This window comes from Lycium ferocissimum, chromosome 1, assembly GCF_029784015.1.
Source record: "Lycium ferocissimum isolate CSIRO_LF1 chromosome 1, AGI_CSIRO_Lferr_CH_V1, whole genome shotgun sequence".
Lineage (NCBI taxonomy): Eukaryota > Viridiplantae > Streptophyta > Magnoliopsida > Solanales > Solanaceae > Lycium > Lycium ferocissimum.
The window spans coordinates 17,065,526-17,090,610 of NC_081342.1; the positions used below are offsets into that span (position 1 = coordinate 17,065,526).

Sequence of the window (25,085 nt, forward strand, 5' to 3'; positions counted from 1 at the left end):
ATCCAACCCAATCACTTTGTTACCATTTCTCTATTCTTCCGTTTCCATATATATCAAGTAGAAAATGGAAATTAAATAGTTATATGTATATAATAGAACTCTTGCGGTGTATAATGTTTAACCAAATTGGTTATAGAATTTGCACCTTCATTAATGATTTACTCACGACGAATCAGATTAAAATTTTATTAATAACTAACTATAACAAACTGACTAAATCTAGACTAATTAAAAATAGTACTCATGTAAACAACTACTGTTACATGGTCTTTTATTCATTAACTACAACGACTAGCAAAAATTAAAATAAACAACTCAATCATCTCTAACCACTTAACCATCACCAATCAAGTGACCTATCTTTCCTTTGGTGCTCAAAGAAAATCACATCCAAGTGTGTGATGTCAATTTGATTTTCAGAGATAAACTTAGCTTCGAGGATTTTTCTCTTTTCTTTTAATTGATGTCTGATAAAGCTCAACCAAGTGCTTCGCCATACGACAGGTACGTGCCCAGTGTCCACTTCCACCACATCGATAGCATTTGTTTTCTGAGCCACGTGCTTCTGGCACTTCATGCCTATCATCCTTCTTTTTCCCCTTTCGGTGGTGATTTTTCTTTGAAGAGTGATTAACACCATGAAAATAATTTCTTCTTTGACCATTATCACGACCACGACTACGACTATTATCACGACCACGACTATTATCATGACCACGACCGGGGCCACGACCTTTTCCACGCTTGGAGTGGTGGGCATACACCTCATTCACTTCGGGGAGTGGTGCAGCGCCAGTAGGTCGATTCTCGTGATTTTTCATCAGCAAATCATTATTTTGTTCAGCCACAAGAAGATGAGTAATCAAATCACAATACTTTGTGAAATCTTTCTCTCGATATTGCTGCTGCAAGAGCACATTCGAGGCATGAAAAGTGGAGAACGTCTTTTCTAGCTTATCAGAATCACTAATCTTTTCTCCACATAGTGTCAATATAGAAGTAATTCTGAACATCTCAGAGTTATATTTCATAACTGATTTGAAATCTTGGAGCCTTAGATTGATCCATTCGTGTCGTGCTTTTGGGAGGAAGACCATCTTCAGGTGGTCATACCTTTCTTTCAAGTTTTTCCATAAAACGAGTGGATCCTTAATAGTAAGATATTCAATTTTCAGGTCCTCATCAAGATGATGACGCAAGAATATCATAGCCTTGGCATTTTCTTGGTTGGATGCTTTATTATTTTCTTTAATGGTGTCTCCAAGACCCATAGCGTCAAGATGGATTTCAAGATCTAGCACCCATGATAGGTAGTTCTTGCCCGAAATATCAAGGGCAACAAACTCGAGTTTTGTAAGGTTAGCCATAAAATAGAGAGAATAAAAATAGTACCTTAGCCTTCAAAAATTTCTTGAGACGGTAGAATCTCGTGCTGATAACATGTTATAGAACAATAAACTAAAGCAAGAATATTTGTAGAACAAGAGAGAAGAGAGTTCTTATTTCTTATGAGGGATGAAATACAATGAAGAGAACATCTCTATTTATAGGAGAGAATTGACTTGGTGCCAAAGTCACAAACCCTAAAATCCCTCCTAAAGATAAACATCACAATATTGTAATAATATTTATAACACTTTCTTCAATTTGTTTGTCTTACTTTTCTTTTTAGTCCGTTAAAAAAAATGTCTTTTTTTTTGGTCCTTGGTTCTAACTTTTCACATAACATATTTAAGAGTTAAAACCACAAGATTAAAGGGTATTTTGGTATAATCAACATATTTTTAGTTTAAAAACACTAGATTCAAATGTCTTCCTTATTTTCTTAAACTCCGTGTCAAGTCAAAACCAGACAAACAAATTGAAACGAAGGAAGTAATATCTTTAGTCTCCGTCAAATTTTAACAATTTATGTTCGTTAGATTTAACAGAAATTGAGAGATAAAAGATTTTATCATTAATAGGGCTGCCTATCAGATGGATAATTACGCTTAACGGTTTGGGTTATCGATTATTGGCTTTTAAATGTACTAATCTGTTAGCCAACTGATAAGATATCAGTGGGTTCAGTATCGGGTTAGTAATTATATAATGGTTATCGGCCGGTGTATCGGTTAAATCTAAGAGACAATAAAAATTATCAGAAAAGGGCCTAAAATACCCTCGAACTATTATACTTGGTGCAAAAATACCCTCCATCCACCTTTGAGCCCCCAAATACCCCCGCCATCTTTGGGTCTAATATACCCTTATTTCTAACAACTCAATCTCATTAAATACGTGGCATCATTTAATTGGTTACCCTATATAATTAACTAAACTCATTAGATTTAATCTAAGTTGGTCATTAGATTTAATCTAAGTTGACCGAATCAACCCATCTAACCCGTCAACCTGACCCGCCCCAAATTAAATCCCCCATCAACTAAAAGAATAGAACCACTTCATTTAACCCATCTACCCGACAAACCCTTTACCCATTTCATTAAAAAAATCAGTCCGCCGCTTGAACCACTTCGAAAACCCTAGAACCCTTGAACTAATTTTCGGCCAAAATCAAGCTATTTTTTGCCTGAATACGTTCGTTGGGTGAAGATTTGGACTATACGAATTGTATTCCTCCTTTTGAAGTAAGATTTTGCTACTTATTGCTTATTTATTTTCAGTTAGGTTTTAGAATTTTTTTATTGTGTGCGCGATTTGATGTATGTTGTCGTTTTTGTTGATCTTCCATGTGTTATATGCTTTTGTTGTTGTTACTCTATCACACTATATGAGGTGTCACAAGTTAGGGTCTCTATCACACTATATGAAGTGTCACAAGTTAGGGTTTTTTTTAATTGTTGTTTCAAGTTGGAATATTTTGTTGATTGTTGTTTCGAGTTGGAATCTTTTGTTGGTCAGACCACTTTATATGCTTTTTCCTCTTTATTTCTTGCCTTTTTTTTTTCTTTTTCTGTTTTTGTATTGTGTATATGTGTATCTGTTAGGTGTATTTATGAATGTTAGGTGTAGTTTTTTTTTTTTTTTTTTTCATGCATAGCTCAATTTTTGTTTGTTTTGGGTACTTCATTCAATGCTTTTGTCTATGTATGCTATTTTTTTTTAAGCATGTGGTCCCTCTTCCCTTGTTCTTGTCTTCACATAAATATTGGTAGATTCCTTATTCCCTATTCAATTGTTGTGTATGCAGCTTTCTATTTCCCTTTCTTTAATGTTCTAATGGGCTTGTTTCCCTTTCTTTTATGTTTGCCATGTGCCTTTCTTGAAGGATGATTGACAAGGTTGATTTAGTCTTTAATTATGGGGGCAAGTGAGTCTTGAATCCTCAAGTTGTCTACATAAAAAACAGAACCATGTGTGGGAGGGATGTGATCCGGACTTGCTGTTATATAGACATATGTAAAGAATACACCGAAAAATTAGGTTTTAGGATGGTAAAACGATTCTTTGGTCACGGTGGCCTCTCGGGAGATATTATTTGGTTGAGAGTGATGCAGGCATTAGAACACTTCAATCTTCTCTGTCTAGTCAGCTTTGTGTCTTTGCAATTCTTTGCTGTAGATGAAAGTGAAGATAATCTTTCAGCTTCCACCATCATTCATCATAAAGAACCATGCTTTGTATCAGTAGATGTAGGAACTGATTATAAGTCAAGTGAGGAAGAGGATGATGACAATGAACCAGTTCCTAGTGACTATGACAGTGAAGAATTGGAACTTTTTAGAAAGGAAAAGCATAGGGAAGTGAATGAGAAACTAGACAGGTTTTTACTGTTAGAAAAGGGTATGAGCTTTAAGGATCTTGATGAAGCTAAAAGAGTTGTGAGCTTTTACTAGGTTCTACTAAGAAAGGACTTATAGTTGATCATGGTGACAGTCATAGAGTCAGATATAAGTGTGATGTTGGCTGTCCTTTTGTGTGTTTGATTTATGAAGATAACAAGAATCAGGGATTTAAGATTAAGACCTTACAATTAGAACATAATTGTCAGCCAGCATTTAAGAATAGAAGAGCTACTCAACAAGCTATAGCACATTACTGCAAGAACAAAGTGCAGAATAATCCTAAGTACAAGGTGAAAGATATGAGACAGGATTTAGATGATCAATTTTCACTTAATATTAGTGCTTCAAAGATGAAGAGGGTTAAAAGACTTATTGTATAGAAATTGAAGGGTAGCTACATTGGTGATTTCAATAGGTTGGAGGCTTATGCTCAAGAATTGAAGGATAGCAATCCTGGTACTGATGTGGTGATAAACATAACTAAAGAGGCTCTTGAACAAGGTAAAAGAAGATTTCTAAGAATTTATATGTGCTTTCAAGCTTTGAAAAGTGGTTGGGGGAGGAGGTTTGAGGCATTTATAGGGCTCGATGGCACATTTTTGAAAGGGAAGTGTAGGGGAATTTTATTGGTTACCCTTGGTCAAGATTCAGAAAAGCACTTTTATACTCTAGCTTGGGCAGTAGTGGATTGAGAAACATCCAGAACTTGGAAATGGTTCATTCAGTTGTTGAGAAATTCTTTACAGCTGGCAGATGGTGAAGGATTGACACTTATGTCTGATATGCAAAAGGTATTTGTTTGCCTGTATTATTAGTTTCTGATTTTCTATTTTGTATAGTTGATGTGCTTTAACTTGTTATTCTAATGATTTTTATAGGGATTGATTGATGTTATTACTCATCTGCTTCCCAAAGCACACCACAAATGGGGTGTAAGGCACATTAAAGCAGGGCTTGGAGGGGTGTAGAGACGAACAAGTTACCATGGTGGTCTGCTTGGAGCACATATGAATAAGAAATCCATGATCAGTTGAATTCCATGGGTGTTGTGTCTGAAGAAGCTGTCAAAGATTTGTTGTGGTGCCTAGCAGATCACTGGTGCAGGGCTTATTTTGACACAGTCTGCAAGAACTTCTCAGTTGAAAGCAATTTTACTGAGTCATTCAACAAATGAATTCAAGAAGCAAGGACAAAACCAATAATCATGATGTTGGAAGATATTAGAATAAAGGTATATCTATTTAACTTCTCTTTCCTAGAATTCTGTCTTACCAAATCTTGTGCTAAAATGTCTTTAGAGTGACAATGCTGAGAGAGATAGTTTTGGTAGATTAAATGTTTCCAGTGATCTTTTACTGCAATTTTGGTCTCTGATCTCTTATATTGTGCTTCTTACTGCAATTGGGTTGCTGAGTATATCTGTTTTTCTTGATTTAGTACAAGGGGTAGTTTTTAGTTTTTCTGGAGATTTGGATGTTCTTGGATCTTGATTTGGTACCTTTTTTGTGTGTAAAAATGGAATCTTTATTTGAGTTTGTCAGTATTTATGTACATGGTATATTCTATGGGTTGCTGAGTATATCTCTATATCTATTTTTCTATAAAAGGTTTAAGCTTCATGTGCTTGTAGAGAGTCCCAACTATAATGCATTCTTTGCCTTCCTCTAATCTCAGAACAGTACATACTACAAACAGAATGTAAGAATACAGTATGAAGGAAACAAAACGCAAGGAAAAATGTAATATTTGATACTGTAAATGTTCAAAGAATCAATAAGCCGGCTCTAAATGATGCTACAATTAGGATAATTAAATGATGCTACAGTTAGGAAAAATGTAATATTTGATACTGTAAATGTTCTAAGCACCAATATGCCAGGTCTAAATGAAGCTACAATTGGAAATCCCAGATTTCTCTTTCTTGAGTTTTCACCTTGTGTTCTAAGGAATAAATTTAGCCACTTTTTGAAGATAAAATCACCATAGGTTCACCAAAAGCTATAGTTAGTTAATTAAACACAAAGAAGGGAGATAAGCATCAGTGATGGCAACAGAAAATAGGATGAATTAGTTATCAAAATGGGGGAGCTAAAAATTTTGAAACTCAGAGAATGCATATTAGGTATTTGCAACATGTACCTTTAGTAAGGAACCCTTGTGCATTTTATACATAAAACCGATTTGGGAATTTTTCTTGAATGTGAAAATTGAATTTCACATTGTGCTTTTTATTGCAATTGGGTTGCCGGATATTTGTTTTTGTTTGTTTGTTTGAAATGCATACTTGAAAGCAACCATAAATTCAAAGTTTCTTATCTACTTGCCCATTTTTACTGGCTAAGTGGTAGCACAGACTTAGCAGTTACTCCATTTGTTTCCAACTCAACTAATAGGGCAATTGTATAGACAGATCAGAACAAATGTTACAAGGTCTATTCAGATCATAGCCATATAATGTAGCTAGCAAGTTATTTTTTGGAGCTATTGAGTTTGATACAGTTTACTATATGTCTCATTCATTGTTATTTATTTTGAATGTTATGTATAGGTGATGACTAGGTTTGAAAGATCTTGAAGATGAGGCAAGAACTTGGACGGGAGATTTCAGCCCATATGCCATGGATTTGTATAATGATTTCAGAATCATTGCACAAAGCTGTCAAGTTCAAGGTAATGGAGACTTAGGGTATGAGGTGGTTGAGGGTGGAGATAAACATGTTGTGGATCCACTTAGGAAGAAGTATACATGTAGGACATGGGACTTGACAGGAATTCCATGTCCTCATGCCATTAAAGCTTTACTTTATGGCAAACAAGAACCACTGAGTGAGATATATTGGTGGTATTCAAAAGAGGCTTATATGTTGGTATACATGCATAAGATACAACCTGTTAGAGGTGACAAATTCTGGAAAGTTGATCCATTTCACGCTATGGAGCCACCAAAAATACATAAAATGGTTGGCAGACCAAAGATTAAGAGAACAAGGGAAAATTATGAGGCAAGCAAGAGGGAGGGGCTGTGGAAGAATTCAAAAAAAGGTCTAAAAATGACATGTGGGCACTGTAGCGCAACATGCCACAACAGAGGCAAAGACAAAGCTACTGCACCTTCAAAGAGGTCTGCCAAAAACAATGATGCATCTTCAACTACAAATAACCAACTAGTTGCACCTTCAAGAGCACTTGTTGATGAAGATGATGATGAGGATAATCAGCCAATTTTTAGGCCTAAGGTGATATCTGAAGCTAAAACTAGGCTTCAACTTAAGAAGATGCATCAACAACTAACTGGTTCAAGGAAAATTGGCTTCAAGGGTTATGAGAATAGTGTAAGTAGGCCTACTAATATGCCATACTTACCAAGAAAGTTGGGTTGGAGAGGTAAACCATGTGTGACCTCAAATCAGTTAGAATTAGCAAAGGAGAAGAAAATTGGGAAGTTGAAGGCAAAAAGGGGCAAGCATTAGGGCATAAGTGACTTGGTTCAAGTAGTTGTTCCTTTTAAGTTTTTCAATGTTATGTAATGGCACAATTAAACTTCATATTTTGCTATTTTTTGTTGTGAATCAATCTTGGAAGTGGCTGTATTGATTCACTTCAAAAGGAAACAAAATTAAGTTTTCAAGACTCTCAAACATGAAAATTTAAAACTTTTAACCAAATACAGAAATTTCAAAACATAATATTTTTTCTCATTAGACAAATTAACTAGACCATGTCATGAGGCTCAAGAAGAGAAATTAAATGAAAGAAGAGGGTATATATTTAAGAAGGGGGATAAATAAATGTGTACTTGTTGTAGAATTTTCTTGACAGCAATGAATGGAAACTTTCAAGACTAATGTCTGTAGAAAACTACGAAGAAATTTGAATAATTTTGTAAGAACCTAGTAAGAAGATAAAGAAAGGTTGGAGGGTTCTAAATCGATTAAATGGGGGATTTAATTTGGGGCGGGCGGGTTGACGGGTTAGATGGTTTGATCTGGTCAACTTAGATTAAATTTAATGAGTTTAGTAAATTATATGAGGGTAACCAATCAAATGATGCCAAGTATTTAATGAGATGTGGCTTTTAGAAATAAGGGTATATTACACCTAAAAGGTCAACAACGGGGATATTTGGGGGCTCAAAGGTGGATGGAGGGTATTTTTGCACCAGTTTTAATAGTTCAAGGGTATTTTAGGCCCTTTTCCATAAAAAAATTAAAATTACAATATGTAGTCTAGTTTTCACCGACGAATTTAGATTAATGACGCCGGAAAAATTTACATCTTTATCAACTTGAAACCCATTAATTATATGGGTATTGTAATTCCAGTTTCTTCAATTTTCACCTTCTGATAGAGATTTCCCACATTAGTGTTTCCTAAAACTTTTCCTTTTCTCAAATGCTCTTAATTCTTAGCACTAGAACAAGCATCAGAAGCACTATATCCAGAGGCAGACTCAGGATTTGAGCACGACATGAACACTTTTGCTTCTAAACGTGCTAACTATTAGTGTCAAAGTTCGGCGTGCAATTCTTTAAACTTAATGATTATAATAACTTATCAGCAAAACTTTAATATTATTGATTTTTTATTGACATGGGAACCCACAATCACTAATTATTATTGGTTATCATCAATTTGATTTTAATATAAAAAATATACGTCATTCATCGTGCTTAAAATTGACTCGGCTTTATATTCTGCACAACAAAAATAATTTTTTTTTTAAAAAGAAAAGAAAAGAAAAAGTAGGTGGCTTATACTTGACTCGACTTTATATTCTTAACAACAAAAATAAGTTTTAAAAAAAAAAGAAAAAGAAAAAGGAAGAAGAAAAACAGGTAAATTTCTTTGCAAAATAGGTGCTAAGAGGAGACACTTGTTTTAAGCCTATTTTAAACTTCAAAATTCTTATTTTTTTTTTCTCAAAGAAAACAAAGTCAATTTAAGAAAAAAAAAAAAGAAAAAAAAAGAAAAAAAAACATAAAAAAGATGCTATAGCGTGGTATCAAACCCAAGTTATTTGGATGCTAAATCTTATGGCCATAAAACCAGCACGCCCAGTTAGACCTTCTGTCTTTTAAGGGCCATGAAATATATTTAAGAGTGTGTGTGTATACACACACACACATAGTTTTTCCCGAGGCTTGGGGGCATGTGCCACCCCAACCCACATCGTAGATCCGCCCTTGACTATATCACAAGAAGAAGAAAACGTAGAGGTGCTTGAAGGAGAGAAGGGCCAAGAAAGAAGAGAGGTATTATTATAATTACAATAACTAAAACTATTGAATACTGATCCTAAAAATGGAGTCTTTAGTGAGAGATTCAACATTAAAATGCTTAAAATAATGAATAAAGCCACTAGGCACAATTGCACAAACTAAAGTAAAAAACTACCTTCCTTATAACTAAGAAACTGATTACCTAGTTATAAACTGATTTCACACACTAGATACTTTATATATCTAAGGGGTCGTTTGGTGCATGGTATAAGCTGGGCTGTTTCAGCACTAATTTTTATACCATATTTGGTAGAAGGTATAAATTTATTCTGAGATAAATTTATACCTTCTACCAAATAGAGTAAAAAATGAAGCACAATCTTAAGGATGAGATATCTCACCTTATTCCACTAACCTTGGGATTATTTTATCCCATCTCCCAGATGGGATAAATTAATCCCTGGATAGTTTAGTCCGCATACCAAGCCACCCCTAAGGGTTTACAATAGATACTTTATATACTTAAGGGTCGTTTGGTACACGGTATAAGGTGGATATCCCAGCACTAGCTTTGGGATTAATTTTGTACCATGTTTGGTAGAAGGTATAAAACTATCTCAGGATAAATTTATACCTTCTTTCAAACAAAGTATAAAATGAAGCCCATAATTAAATATGAGATATCACACCTTATCCCACTAACCTTGGAATTATTTTTATCCCACTTTTTAGATAGGATAAATTAGTCACAGGATTATAATTCTGGGATTATAATACCGGCATAAATTTGTCCGCATACCAAACGACCACCTAGGGATAAAAATATAATATGGTAATTCTTAACAGACTAACAGTTTATCCGATAAGAAAATTGAGTAATCCGTCCCCGCACCAATAAAGCATTACGTCCCCGCACCAATAAACCATTAATTATAAAATTTTAATCCGTTCACCAACCGTTAATCCGATAACCCAATAAGCTAATTTTGCAGTTGAGTTATCGATACAGTTCGGTTTTGAACATCACTAATTATTAACATCAAGAAAGTTTCATCAAATCCTAAAACATGCAACACAAAAAACTGCACTAGGCACTAAAAAAAAAGTAAAAAATATAAAATTGTACCTCTAAATGTGAGTTTCCGCTAATTCCCTTTTTTTTCCCATAGTTCCTGTCAAATCTAACAAATAAATTTCAGTAGATATCTAACAGAGAATAAAAGTGTTAACTTTTGACAAATTTAGAGGACCAAAATTGCTCAGTGCGTAGAAAAGGGACTATTTTGAACCTACCATCAAACATAAGCAACCATTTTTGTCATTTTCTCTTTATAACTTGTTTATTATAAAATTATTTAAATATAAATTTACTTATTTGCCCTCATTGTATTTTCATTATTCCCTTTATGTCCCTAAATTTTCCGCTTGCTTTATAATGGAACCCTAATGACAGTTCTCTATCAATCTTTAGTTAGCTCCATAAACCTTCAAAGTTGCTAAGGTACTGCTAGGGTTTTACCTTTACAAAAACCTTAAACTAAAGACTCATTTTGTTTTATTCCAATTCATGTTGGTGTTCTGATTTAATTAATATCTCTGCAGTTTCTAACTAATCTTGAAATTGAGGATTTGATTGATTTTTGCAGTTTCTGGTTTGCTGTTGTTTTGTAAACAGGTGAAACATTAAGAAGATGTATCTCCAGTTTTACATCAATGAAAAGGGTGACAAAGTTTACACCACTAAGGTATATCTCTTCATCAAATCATTTTTAGCAGATTTTTTGTGGTTTACACTTTGGAGAACTGTTTCATGGGAATTATGCATTTTTTCCTGTCATAATACATAGATAGACACTTTAACTTGGCCTCAACCGGCATTTAAACAACCCAACTTTGAAAATGCACAACTAGACATCTTAATGTGGTTTAAGTTGGTCCCGTAAACACACTTTTCCGGACGTGCATTCTCAAAGTTGGGGTGTTTACGGGGCCAACTTAAACCAAGTTAAGGTGTCTAGAGGTGCATTTTCAAAGTTAAAGCGTCTATCTATTTATTCTGCTTAATATTTTAGGGAACCCTTTTCTGTTTGTATTGTACTTTGACAAAGCTTTATCATATTTGAAAGGAGATGCTATCTGAAAAATTGAGCTTAAGAAGTTTCCTCTGACAAAAAAAAAAAAAAAAAAAAATCTTTTATGTACTTTAATTTATTATTATTAGTAGATGGTGAAGGAGCATTCAGTTAATCATATAAGTAGTTATATTGGTGTATATTCCTTTTCTGTTCAATTATTCAGGATATATTTACATTATCTTTGTGCTGCCATTAGTGGAATTAGCACTGTCTAACACACTTTTAGAGAAACCAAGATATTAGGAAGAATAACATCGTAGTTGGCATAAGCCGATAACTCACATCGGGAGCTTTTGGTTTTAGGACCTCATTTAATGGTTAGGCACTTAGGCTAAGGCTTAATTGGCAGATTGGAATGCTTTTATGTAACTCATGGTTGTTAGGTTTTCTAGAACAAGATGATTTAACTGTCCTTTTCTTTCCTGCTGTTTATAAGACTTTTATCCTTTAAATTGCTATGTCGTAGCCATAACAGCGGGTTATGTTAAAGTGAGTTACGTCATTCTAAAGCTCAATCTCACTTGACTCATTGAGGGAGTTTTCTAGGTAGCTTGCTTGTAATAATAGTACTCAATAGAGTTATGCACTTGTCTGGTACTAGTATCTGAGTCTGAATTTGGATTTCTACAACCATGTTAAGCTAGATGCGGTGCCTTTGAGTTTATCTGCTTTCATGTTTACACAATAGAGCAAGTATCGCCTGAATGTCGCTATACTTAGTTCAACATGAGAATGCAATAAATTGAGGCCTGTTACTGAACTTTATTATTCAAATGGGTATTCAGTCTGAAGATATCTTCTTGGTGGGATGGTGTCCTGCAAAAGCCTCATTTTTTTGTAGATTTGGATTTGGGTGACAATGGAGATTTGCTTGACAATATTTTAACTTTCAGTGTTCTGTTCATGATTTTTATGATGAGTAGCTGGTATAGTTCGTCTCACCCGTAGCATATATAAATAATTGACTCTCATGATTCATGAATTTTATTTAACAATCTGGACATTTTCATTAGGAATAAAAGATCAAGCGCTCGACTTAACTGTTATTATGTTCTTTTTTGGCCTGCTGTTGCTCCCCATCCCTAAATTCTTCACTTTCTTGATCGTGGCAATCTATTAAAGATGATTTTTGCTTGTACTTCCTAAACATGCATTGATGCCTGACTTCTTTTACTTTTTTTTATAAATGTAGAAAGAGTCACCACTTGGTTTGGCCACTCAATCTGCTCACCCAGGTAATCCCCTTTATCTATTGTATCTACACTGGCGTTAAGAGTACAAACAACAAGGTGTTTTGTAACTCATCGACCCGTTTGTTGCTGTTAATGATCTTTCCTGGCTTCTGTTCTCTGCAGCCCGCTTCTCGCCTGATGATAAATTTTCAAGGCAAAGAGTGCTTCTGAAGAAGCGTTTTGGCTTGCTTCCAACCCAAAAACCGCCTCAAAAGTACTAGCCATTTTTGGTGTGTCTAGTATTGCTTTCTACTAGTAGTTATTAGGCTTCTCTGTCTTGCCGTTGTTGATGTGAATCATTAACTAATGTGTTGTAACTCAGATTGTATGTCAGCAATTCAAACCTACATCTCTTATTGATGTTTTTTTCGGTTTATTTGTCGTAATGGGGTTCATAAATCTTAGAGGAGCCAAAGGGTGTTTTGAATTTGATCTATACAATCTAAATCAGACAGTCATAATTAGAGGAATGGTGAATAACTTAAGTAATTTCGTTTAGCCAATATTCTAACCACCAAACTAGCTAAATCTGGTATTGTTTTTTGGGGAATCGTTACTTAGCTTGGCTTTTGGAAGACGACATATGAATTTGGTTTTCGAAAAGAATTAATTCTGAAGACATATTGGTTGAAGATGATTAAAATCGGACATCTTTATTTGATGCTAAATTTAGTTATCGAATTTTGAAAGGTGAATACAACATCCACTTTGTTTGGACTATTTTCTTAAGTCGTTTTTTTTTTTTTTTTTTGTTGTAAAAAATTTCTTTAATAAGAAGCTTTATAACCAAACAAATCAGATTAGGCCTGAGCGTTGCTTAGATTTGTTGGAAATAGTGAGATTTTTAACAAAATTTGAGGGCAATTTGCTGGAGGTTTAGATTGACTTTAATAATAATTGCAACTGAAATTGCAGAACAAGTCTATCTAGTGATGTGTTATACACTTTAGTACATTGTTGTACACTTTTATAGAAGGTAGATATATTGTTTATATACATGTATAAATATTGTATAATAATGTATAAGCGGCGTTGTAAAGGCTATGCTGTGTAAATAAATATGACAATGGGTATGTAAAGTGTTATGTTGGGCTTTAATTCCTTGGGCCAGGTCCAGCCCATATATAAGCTCCCCTTCTCCTTCTGTTCATGTTCGGGCCTGTGCTTTAATTCCTTCTTACCGTCTGATTGTAAAAATTCCAAATAAAAATTGTCTTAATGCTTCCTCATGAAGGAGTTTTTTTTTCTTTCACCATAAGTCCCTAAGTCTTTTGGTGTCTGATCTTTTTTTAAAAATAAATTAAATGCATACTAAAGAATATGTGGGTGTTAATGATTTTTCGACAATTTTTTTTAAAAGCTCTATTAAAAGAACCAATGACATTAGTGTGTTTGCATAGTTATTTCTTGCTTTCTTTTTCTAAATTTAATTTTAGAAAAGTACCTCAATCCTATTTGTAAAGGCTAAAAACTGGAACCTTTTTAAACAAATAGAAGAATAGCTTGTAAATCTTTTCAGAGGACAGAGCATTTCCTAACACCATATTATACTTCTCGACGGCTAGCTCTCACCTGAATAGAATTCTAAAATATTTCGTAGCTCATTACCACTTCACTTGTATAGGCTTAATAATTTTAGACTCATAATTATTTTTCGACAAATTTAGTTGTCTTTACAAGTCACATAAGCTTTGTTAAGAAGCACAGTTTAGGTGCATTTTTCCAAACATTTTCCAACCTCTCTAGCTCGAATACAAAGGCTATCCATAATTTAATTTCTATGAGTTCAACCTTTAAATTTTTTAATGTTGAATTCATTTTATTTTTAAAATTATAAACCTAGTAGCTTTTAACTTACACATAAATTTATGTTTGTGTTGTAAGTGTTGGATTCAGATGAATCTTGTACAACAACTGTGCATGTTAGAGATATAATCAAATAAGGAGTATGGTTTTTCTGGAAAAAACGAGCTTATGGTACTCTCCAACTTATAGGACCTTTTTTTGAAACATGCATGTTTCTTATAAATTTTCTTAGTTGGTTTGGGGAATAAAATATGCATGCGCTATCCTGTCAACATTAATTCAGCATGAACTATCTATAAACTACCAATAATTAGGCTCTGTTTCTAACATCTGGAATTTAATTAATTGTAGATTTTGGAGGTTTGTTTCCTGTTTTTATGATGGAAATGATGTTAGAATATGAGACGTGTCTTTGTCACTGATGAATCCACAGCTCACGTGTACTAGCAATTGTTGTCTTACAAGAAAGCTTATACTCTTATTATATACTCATATAATTTATAATGATATTCTGGTACTTTAATTAATTGCAAATCGGATTTTGCATATTGGTTTCGAGATACTTTAATACATTATTAATCTAATAAAACATTCTATTTGTTCTGTAACTATATATATCGATTGCATCGATTATGTTTTCGTGTACCACTCACTAAAAATGACTTGTTTGATTCTCTACTGCAATTAATTTATTGAAACTATCTGGACCAATTGCTTTTTTTTTTTTTTTTTCTTTTTTCAAATAATTCTGACTAACTGTCAACTGTGTCCAATTATAGTTCACGTTGTTTTCCTTTAGCTTATCCATCAGAATTTTCTTTGATCTTCTACTGACACCTTCTGAAGAAGTTGACAGGTTCACTCATAGAAATGAACTAATTGTGTGGTAGCCGCCAGGGATAAATGAACAATCATTTGCCACAATTACTTCATTGAATTTTAGAGCCAATATACTTCATTGATAGACACGCTTGAGGACGAGTTCAGGAGTTCAATATAAATAATACTTAGTTGAGATATCAAAATGGGAAAAAAAGACAACTTTAGGAGGCCGCATATGCATTAAGCCTTTTCAATTTATATACAAGATAGGAAATTATGCCAAATCTTCCATCACCTAAGGTAAGCACTGCATAACCCGGGTAAATGGATTCTATTAATAAAGATAATATCTTCATCAAAGTTGTCAGATGGATACTAATTGGATGTTTATAAAAAATAATTAAAGCAAAGATATCATTTGGCATCTGGAAACTTTTATTGGAGAATTCGTGTGTTTTTACCAAAATAGTACTGTAGTAATATTTGTCGCTTCGCTTGACGTTCCACCTTTTGTCTATTGCACATTCGTTTTATGCTGCATGCAGTAATTTTATAATTTCCATCAAGTTCAAATCCAAGATATACAGTAGATTTGAAAATAAGTGTATTTAACAGCTTAATTGTTAATAATCATACATCAAAGGGACAGATACACAGAATGATTGAAAACAGTAAATATAGATGAAATTTTTGTCTACACCTAAACGAACATTTTAAATCATGAGAAAAATGCAAATCCTAAAGATCTTATGCTAGCTGCCTAAGCTAGCTAATACATAATGATTAAATACGCACCAACATGTAAAGTGAGGACATTCAATTATTTAGTTTTCTTGTCTCGCAGACAAGTCACTTCATTTCTAACAATTTCTTGTGTGTGTAGCTCAAGTTTCATATTCTTTGGTAATTAATGATTAAGGACCCACCCAATTAATAAATGGACAAAAGGGATGCACATAGCAAATTGCGGCTGCTTAAATTCAACTTGCTTATCACGGTTTCAGTTCAATAAATATAGGGCCTCCAGCTCTTGCTCTGTCTCCAATTACTGTTAGAGGATATGCTCTGTCAGCTAACTTCAGAACCTAACAGTGATGAATATTAGGAAAATGTTATTGAAACAAATTAGACTGAATATTATTATTGGAGGAGGTTGCTGCAGGTGAAAACTACGGTTGCTGATGATCCAATAATTGTTGATGATGAGTTGTAACATATCCAAATTGAGTATTGCTAGATTGAAATACTCTCTCAGGGAAATTGAATTTGGCTTCTTTGCCTTTGAATCTAAGTGAAAATAACCGGAGGAAGAAGTGTTGGATCTTTTAAAAATGAGTTTGGGTTAATGAGGATGGACTGTGAATGGATTTGAGTTTAATTATATGTGGACCAATAATAATAATATTGGGTTTAATTACATGTGGACCAATAAAAATAATGTCATAAATTTAATTAAAAAATTCATATATTCTATATCAGCTTTTGTTAAAAGGAGGGACAATTTTATACTGTTTGGCCATAGATTTTAAAGTTGAAATTTGAAATTGAAAATTTGATTTTTTGAAGTTGTGATTTTGGAACTTGAAGTTGTGTTTGGATATGCATTTTACTTGGAAAAAAAATTGAAGTTTTGTGAGTGGAAGTCCCAAAAACCCTGGACCAATTTTTGGAACTTGAAAATTGTTTGAAGACAGATTTTCAAAATCTGATCCAAAATCTATGGCCAAACAGAAATTTGAAGATAAATTTTCAAAACCTGCTCCAAAATCTATGGCCAAACGCTACCCTAAAAAGTTAACGTTAAGGGCATTTTTTTTTTCTTCAAATAAGTGGAAGGAGGGGCAAATTTGATCCAATAGTTGAAAGAAGGGCATTTTTGAACTATTTCTAATACGTTATGGACATTTTTAATCCTTTTTCCGTGTATACTATTTAGCTCCTTCAAAATAGAGGCTAATAGAGTCCGTAGATTTAAAGCAAGTGTGATTTTCTTAATAATATATATGCATTTTTAATATTTTAGTGCATTTATACGTACGTAATTGGAGTCGAAAAATAAAAAATTTAGTTAATCTCGCGCTTTCCGTCCTAAATCCGTGTTTGCTTGAAAAGAAGTTTAGAGGATTTGGATTCACTAATAATGGATGAAGCAATCCCATCCACGTAATTCCCAAGCCTTATGGCAAAAGGCATGTTCTTGTGGTCGTGGCAAATATATAGTAATAGTACTATATCGCTTCATACACTTAAGTATGTTATGTGGGTCATCATTCTGTCACTAATTAATAATTAATATAGTACTTAGTAATACCACTAGTCATTATTATGTGCCATTTGTTTTCTCAATCGTATGTTTACTTAGGAGCAATGGAGGGTAAGAGTTTCTACATGGTATTGGTGTTGCATTTGACTTAAATTATATATGCAGCTAAAAGTTTTAATAATATAGTATACTGTTAGTAATAAATTATCATAAAATTTTAGGAGTGAGTGCCATTATTCTTAGTTTCATACTCAATTTAAATTTTAGACACATATCTACTTTGGAATAGAGATTTGATTGACCAACCTACTCTTTACAATGGATTAAGACTTTTTTTTGGGGGGGGGGGTAGGGGGGTAAATCAATGGATTAAGATATTGATAATGATAATGATAATGTCAAGAATTTTTACACGTAATTTAACCTCTTATACCAGTTGCTTGTCATTATTGTAGGTTATCAATCAATGGTTATTAAATAGAGTTGCTAACATGTGCATTTTAAGTGATCTCCACAATTTATGCATAAAACGTGAAATCATTTACAATCTACTCGTTATTCCTCAAAAATTTAAAAACAAAATTAAGACCAAGATTTTTGTTATCCGGTAAAATCGGATTTACAAAAAATCAATTAGAGATTTGTTTTTATACGGTTTGAAGACAAGTGAGACGTATCCAATTCTGATAACTTTTTTTATGAGCCCGGTCCGAAGTAGTTTAGATCGTGATAGAGTTTAGTAAGCAACAAAGACAATATAATAAGATTCAAGCAACTAAAAATGATAAGAAAGTGATGATTCTGTGTATATTTCTCGTTCTTGAAGATAAAATGATGTTTACAAGAGTATGAGAAAAAAGGAAAAAGATGCCTTCCTTCCACCCTAAGCTAAGTTTATACAAGCAAATCCTCAATTTTTCAAACCTCATAGTACATGTGATATGACCTTTCCGCCACCCCAACGTCCATACTTGTAGCGGCGCTTTGATCGAGGATTGTTGACGTGACGGGAGTTGGTGAGAATGGAAACTAGCTGGACAATCCCTGCGGTCATAATAAATATCCGGTTCGTGATCGGGATCGGATGCGCTTTTACCCCCATATAATTTTTGTATTGATAATGTATCGTACTCGGCTTTGATCTCTTTCTTGGAGTTCTACTCAAAGAACATTAAGATATTCTCTTGTATTAATCATGTATCGCATTCGGCTTTGATCTCTTTCTTTGTATTGATCATGTATTATACTCCGCTCCACCTGTATTCTCCTCACATATTTTGGAAAGGGGTGGGGGGAATGATCTATCTAGTTTCTCGAGGCTCTCGAGATCTAATCACCAGTGCTGAAGACGAGTACGACCGCAGTTGGAATAACCGATTCCTGATGATCCGCACTGACCTTCTGCATCGTGCTTCTTCGGATCTGTTTCCGGAGCGCTGGAACCCTGCCCGTACGTATCCTGGCCAAATAATTATTCCGTCTTTTTTTGCTTTGGCAAGTCCCCTTTTTAACTCTTATCTAGTTTTCTTTTACGCAGCGGCCCCGATAGAACAAACCTACATGCTTGAACTTTTTGGATGGGTAATGGCTATTCTACGCGCGTCCCCCAGGGTCGAGAGGACCTGGAGGATTATCTCAGCCAACCGCTGGAGGGGCAAGAACCACGGTATACTAGAAATAACTTTCCCTTTCTTTTCGCCTTCACCTACTGTACCTGTATTACGACAAGTTCTTTCTCAGGCCTTACTGCCCGGGGATCATCATCCTAGAGAACTCCTTCTCGAGAGGAAGCCCGGACAAACATTGTGCTGGCTGCTGCCGCGACCCTAAGTTCTTGCAAACGTAGGCCCTCGGGTGACCCAGATGCTTTTACCTCAAGAGATAGGCTCCCGATTGAGGACTCATCATAGATTTGTCCAGCATTGGCAAGAAGCTATGTAGGGGTAATTAATCTGGATGAAGGTGAAGCGGGAACAATGAACGAGGAAGGTGTTGGGGGATCGCCTGTGATTGCCGAGGCAACCCATCTCGAGAGTCTTTGCTCTCGAGCGCACTGAGGGCGCTTTCTATAATCAAGATGCTGGTCCTTCAGCCCCACCACCATCTATCAACGGGTTTCTCCCCTATTTGGAAGCGCCTCTCTCTTATCTGGCTGAGTTATTACTTCAGGTGCGTCTTTGGTTACTCTTCACAAGGCTCTTTATTTCGTTTCGCCAGAGTATGTTCATTACCCTTTTTTTCTCGAATAGGGTTATGCCGTCTTTGCTTCCACCCTCGAGTGGGTCAAAGGTATTCCCCTTTCCCCACCCTTAGAACTGGAGAGGCTGAAGTTCGAGAACTTGCATCTGTGAGCGAAACTGTCGGGGCTCGCGACTGGCTAGGCCACTATCTCAAAAAAGAGGCGGAAAGTTAGGAGGGCTTTGTCCAATCGTGACGGTGTCCTTCAGAGTCTCACCATCGCTCAGCAAGAGCTTTAAGGCAAGATGGCACAAGCCGAAGTTGAAGGAGCAGCCGCCCGGGATCCTGTGCAAGTGTTAGAAGCTTCTTAGGCACATCTTCGAGGTAGTCTCAACCGGTTACAACTTCGCCGGGCTGCTACCAAGAAAGCTGCTGACCTGACCAAGGACTTCGCTATTTTGAAGACCCGGGCTGATGTTCTCCACAATATTAATGAGGGTCATATCGCATACATTTTCTCAGCACTGTTAGATGTAGAGGTCGATGTGGCGGCTGCGGAACTAGCGTTGGATGGCCTGCTTCATCCTCAGATGATTCTACCAGTTCTTCAGATGGTGAGGATGCTCCTCCCCTAGTTTAGCTCATGGTCATGTTTTGCAAGCCCTTGTGCCTTCGTTGGACATTACGGCTTGTGAGCCGTTGAAGTTTTTTGTTCATGTTTTGTAGGCCTCTGTGCCTTTATTTGATATTTTCGGCTTGCATGCAGGTTTGGCTATGTTCTATTTTGTTTTTGTCGGATGTTGGGGCCCTTGTGCCCACGTTGGACGTTTATGTTTTAGGCTTTTGGGCCTATTGACCATTTCCCCTTTTGCGCTTTTAGGCGAATGAAGGCTGTTTGCTTTGTTTGTTAACCTTATTTTTGTTTTTATGCTTTGACATGCGCTTTGGTTGCAACAATCGTGGCCATGAATGACTTGTTGTCTTTCTATTTGTAACACTTAACCGTCGAAGTGTGACCACTATGCCCGACTACCAGAACTATGTTCATATTCGGGTGTTGGTGTTTAAGTTAGGAGATGTTGATCAATGTACGCTTTTTTCTTGGAAGCCTTACAACCCTACAAAACGGCTTCAAACATATGAAATGTCCTTAGAGCCTTAGACCGTGCAGGTTCCATGAACTTTTGTGCCATTAACTGAGGCTGAGACGTCATCCTCATCAACATCGTAATCAAAGAACCCTTCCTTTATTACTAATCGGATGATTAATTCCCGGTCGCAAAAAGTGTTTCAGGAAGTGACATACCCGGATTGAGTTAAGAATGTTGACCTCAAACAATAAACGCGAAAAGTTGGCCATCCTATCAATATATGAGCCTTTGTAGGGCTTTTACACAGTTCCCATAAGATATTAAAAAAAAGGAGAGGGTGAGGTAGATCCGCTTTTCGTCGACAATCCCACCGTATGTGCGCGTGTCTTCGGGAAAGTCTGTTTTGGAAATCTTGACAATTCATTCGGTTATGTATCCTCATCTCCCCCCGATACTTAAATGCGCGACACCGAGGGTTCGTGTATCGGGTTTCCAATATCTGACCATTTTCCCAAGGATCCCACCATCAGCCAAGTACAATGTGCTTCTGGACAGTTGCCTCATTAAAAATCTTTTCGGTAAAAGTTATTTGGGACAAAATCTCGTTCAAGGAAGAGAGTGCAACGAGCATCCCAGGTTCGATCAAAACATGTTCTTCCAGGGGCAGTCCCTGCCAAGGAGAAAAGCAAGTCAATGAAAGAGAAATATTCCGAGGACATACGTGAAACCTTCCTTGGAGATATAATCTCTTGAGGTGGCTGAAATTCCAACTATTTTTTAATTACTCTCTATGCTCGTCCTTGATCCGATAGTCTTATTTGCCTGCGATCCCTAATATCTAGTATGGGCCTTCCCAGTTAGGTCCTAATTTGCTTGCGTTGACGTCCAGTGTTGCGAGCGTAACTTTCCGGAGGACATAATCCCTGACCTTGAAGTGCCTCAAGTTTGTCTTTCTATTGAAATATCTCTCGACCCTCTGTTTTTGCGCCACCATTCGTATCATTTCCATCACCCTGCGCTCTTTTTATAGGTCTAGATTAATCGCCATTGCTTCTCCGTTAGATTCCTCTGTGGTTTAGGTGTACCTTATGTTGGATTCTCCGATTTCTATAGGTATCAGGGCCTCTGCCCCGTATACCATGGAAAATGGAGTTTCTCCGGTGCTAAAACTAGCCGTGGTTCTGTATGCCCATAGCACCCGGGGCAGTTCCTCTGGCCATCTCCCCTTGGCATCTTTTAATTTCTGTTTGATATTCTGGACCAAGATTTTATTGGTGGACTCTGGCTGTCCATTTGCACATGGGTGGTATGGGGAAGAGGCTATTTGATACAATTCGGCTTGGGAGAAACACCGATTCAAACAACAAATATGCGAAAATTAAAGATAGTAAGAAATTAAGGGATGAGAATTGAAGAAATGGGGATGAGAATAGAAGAGAGAAAAGACTAATTCAATCAAATCAACATTGAATTAATCCAAGGGAGGAAGAGACTTAAACTCATATATGGAAATCTAATCCTAGATTATCCAAGAGAGATTCAAGGTTAGAGTTAAGAGAATCCACCCTAAATCTACAATAGCTAATCCTAGCTAACCCTAACTCCATACAAGGAGAAAACTACTCTCAATGAGTTTTTTCAACAATCAACAACTAAGGAATGAGAATAGGCTAAGGCAAGTTTATACAGTTTTACTTTTAAATGCATAGCCATAATTATTAAACTATTAGTGACATTTGGCATTTAACTACTAAGCCCTATTACAACAAAGGCCCCAAAGTGGCCTTTGCACAATTAACCCAACATTAGGCTTTACACACCTAATTGCGCTCTTAGCCACTTTTTATGGCTTCCATCTTTTGGCCTTCATCTTCATGCTTCTTCTAAACAATCATCCACACTATGTATTTCCTGGTGAATGGTTCTTCCATGGCCTCCAAAGACCCTATATTTAACATCAAAGGGCGTGTGGCATGGAAGTGTACGTCCAAAGTTCTAACATGTATTTTAGCCTTTATATTTATCCATGAGCTTCCTAGGATCATATCACTATTCACTTGACCTTCAACCCTTCCAGGAAGTTAGTGATCTTTGCCCCAACGAACTGAGGGCCATTATCACATTTTATTTCCTTTGGCACCCCGAACCTACATATGATATGATTCCACATGAAGTCTATCCCTTATTTTTCTCAAATCTTTTTATATGCCTTCTCTTCTACCCATTTTGAAAAGTAATCTGTCATCACCAATAGGAATAGGACATTTTCCATAGCCCACGGCATCAGTCCTACTATATTAATCCCCCATTTCAAGAAGGGCCATGGGGCCATTACCTAATTGAGCAACTCTGCAGGCCGGTGTATCATAGGTGAGTGTCGCTGACATTTGTCTCACTTTTGAACGAAATCTTTGGCGTCTTCATCCATACGCGACCAATAGTAGCTAACCCTGACTATCGTTCGGACTAGTGACTCATACCAGAATAATTCCTATAGCTTCCTTCGTTTATATATTGTGATTCCGTTGGTCCCGGACACTCGGCCAGTGGGTCGAGGTACGACCTTTGATACAACTCTCCTTTATCCATGCAATACCGTGCAATTTTAAACTTTGATTCTTATAGCTGCAGCTTTGGCATCTTCATGGAGAGTTCCATTCTACAACTAGTTTACGATATCATTCTGCTAGTCCCATGTCAGGCTAGTAGTGTTCACCTCGTGTAGACCTGGATCCAGAATGGAGTGCAGTAGATGGACTATGGAATCCGACCCTTCCCTTGCTGTTTCAGCCAAAAACCCCAGATTCACCAAGGCATCAGCTTGTGCATTCATTTCTCGAGGAATTTGGGTGGCTTTCCACTATCGGAAGCGAGACCACTGTGTCACGACTCTTCTCAAATATTCCAGCAACTGCTCTTTTTGTCCTCATATTTGCCGAGGATCTGGTTTATGGTTAGCTGAGAATCTCTTTTTAATTCCACTTTGTCGTGCCTCCCAGGTCTCGAGCCAATTTGAACCCTGCAATCGCTGCCTTACACTCGGCCTTATTGTTCGTTAAAGATAAACATTTAATGGCTTGCCTGACTGTGGCCCCTAACGGATCGGTTAAGACAATTCCCAGCCCATCCCCTTTGTGTTTACGGCCCCATCCGTATGTAGGACCCGTTCCCCAAAAGCGGCATCGGATTCCCAAATGCTTCCTTTTGGGAACAGGGCATTATTCCCAGACTGTAGTCAGCGACAAAATCCACTAAGGCTTGTGACTTGATAGCCGTCCGGGGTCAATAAGTTATATCATATGTGCACATTTCAATCGACCACCTTGCTAACTTGCTCGAAAACTCAGGTTTGTGCAGAATGTTACTTAAAGGAAACGTAGTTACCACGTAGATCGGGTGACATTCGAAGAATGGCCTGAGCTTTTGAGGCGCGACTACCAGATCCAGGGCTAGCTTTTCGAGGAGCGGGTACTGTAGCTTGGCCTCGGATATGGCCTTACTGATACAATAAATAGGGGATTACGTAAATTTTTCTTCGCGGACAAGCACAACACTTACCGCAGTTTCTGAAATAACTAAATAGATCAACAGGGGTACTCCTTCCTCTGGTCTCGCTAGCTGGGGAAGATTTGATAGGTATGTTTTTAAATCTCTTAAAGCTTGATGACATTCCGAGGTCCACTCGAAATCCTTTTTCTTTTTAAGCACGCTAAAGAACTTTTGGCAATGCTCGTACGATCGTGATATGAAGCCTCCTATCAAGGCCACTCTTCCAGTTAATTACTGCACTTTTCTGGCGTTATCAAGGATTTTCGGTATTTATTCGATGGCTCAATACCTATGTTAGACATGATGAACCCCAAGAATTTGCCCAAGTCCACTCCGAAAACGCATTTTTCTGGGTTCAACTTCAAGTTGTGGGGAAGAAGAATATCGAATACTTCCTAGAAATGTCTTATGTGTTCCTTTGTTCCTAGGGATTTAACAATTATGTCATCTAAATAAATTTTAATATTCCGACCTATCTGATGTTGAAACATCTGATGGGTCAACAGATGAAAGGTGACCTCCATATTTTCAAGCCCAAAAGGCATGGCATTATAGCAGTAGGTCCCGTGCTTTGTGATAAACGAAGTCTTTTCCTGGTGCGCGGGGTCCAACTGAATTTTATCAACCCTTGAGAACATGTCCGGGAAGCTGAGAAACTCGTGCCCGGCCACTGAATAGACCACCTGATGTAGGCGGGGCATAGGGTATGAGCTTCTCAAGCTTGATTTATTAAAATCTTTCAAATCTAAATACATTCGAAAGCCAATAGGTTTCTTAGAGTGTACCACGACATTAGCTAGCCAATCTGGGTATTTCACCTCTCTGGCCGCTCCACGCTCAATGAGTCGAGCTACCTCTGCCTTAGCGAATTAGCTGCTCCTGCTGACACCGAGCGTTTTTTCTACTTAATCAGCTGACAGTCAGGAATCATGCTTAGCTTATGGATGACTGACTCCGGAGGGATTCTTGTAACATCTAAACCTGACCAAGTGAATCAATTTA

The 25,085-nt window shown here is 36.5% G+C and overlaps 2 protein-coding genes and 1 long non-coding RNA gene across 3 annotated transcripts; 1 reads left to right on the plus strand and 2 right to left on the minus strand.

Moving 5' to 3' along the window:
* Positions 1-428: 428 nt before the first annotated feature.
* On the minus strand, positions 429-1,367 carry LOC132062667 (uncharacterized). Its single transcript, XM_059455204.1, has one exon. It carries the CDS (start codon positions 1,365-1,367, stop codon positions 429-431), a length of 939 nt encoding a protein of 312 aa, XP_059311187.1.
* Positions 1,368-10,432: 9,065 nt separating this feature from the next.
* On the plus strand, positions 10,433-12,750 carry LOC132050614 (H/ACA ribonucleoprotein complex subunit 3-like protein). Its single transcript, XM_059441963.1, has 4 exons — positions 10,433-10,508; positions 10,683-10,752; positions 12,335-12,377; positions 12,498-12,750. The coding sequence occupies exons 2-4, from the start codon at positions 10,699-10,701 to the stop codon at positions 12,593-12,595; spliced, it is 195 nt and encodes a 64-aa protein (XP_059297946.1). The 5' UTR covers positions 10,433-10,508; positions 10,683-10,698; the 3' UTR covers positions 12,596-12,750.
* Positions 10,842-11,175, minus strand: LOC132050622 (uncharacterized). The gene is made up of 2 exons (XR_009413483.1): positions 10,957-11,175; positions 10,842-10,922 (listed from the first exon to the last, which is right to left on the minus strand). It is a non-coding gene; the product is annotated as an uncharacterized LOC132050622 (long non-coding RNA).
* Positions 12,751-25,085: the final 12,335 nt, after the last annotated feature.

Bases quoted from the DNA above. Each gene is read 5' to 3' on its own strand.
- LOC132062667 (XM_059455204.1), bottom strand. From the start codon at position 1,367: ATGGCTAACCTTACAAAACTCGAGTTTGTTGCCCTTGATATTTCGGGC.
- LOC132050614 (XM_059441963.1), top strand. From the start codon at position 10,699: ATGTATCTCCAGTTTTACATCAATGAAAAGGGTGACAAAGTTTACACC. The intron at 10,753-12,334 runs GTATATCTCTTC...TTATAAATGTAG, and splicing joins ACAAAGTTTACACCACTAAG to AAAGAGTCACCACTTGGTTT. The intron at 12,378-12,497 runs GTAATCCCCTTT...TGTTCTCTGCAG, and splicing joins CACTCAATCTGCTCACCCAG to CCCGCTTCTCGCCTGATGAT.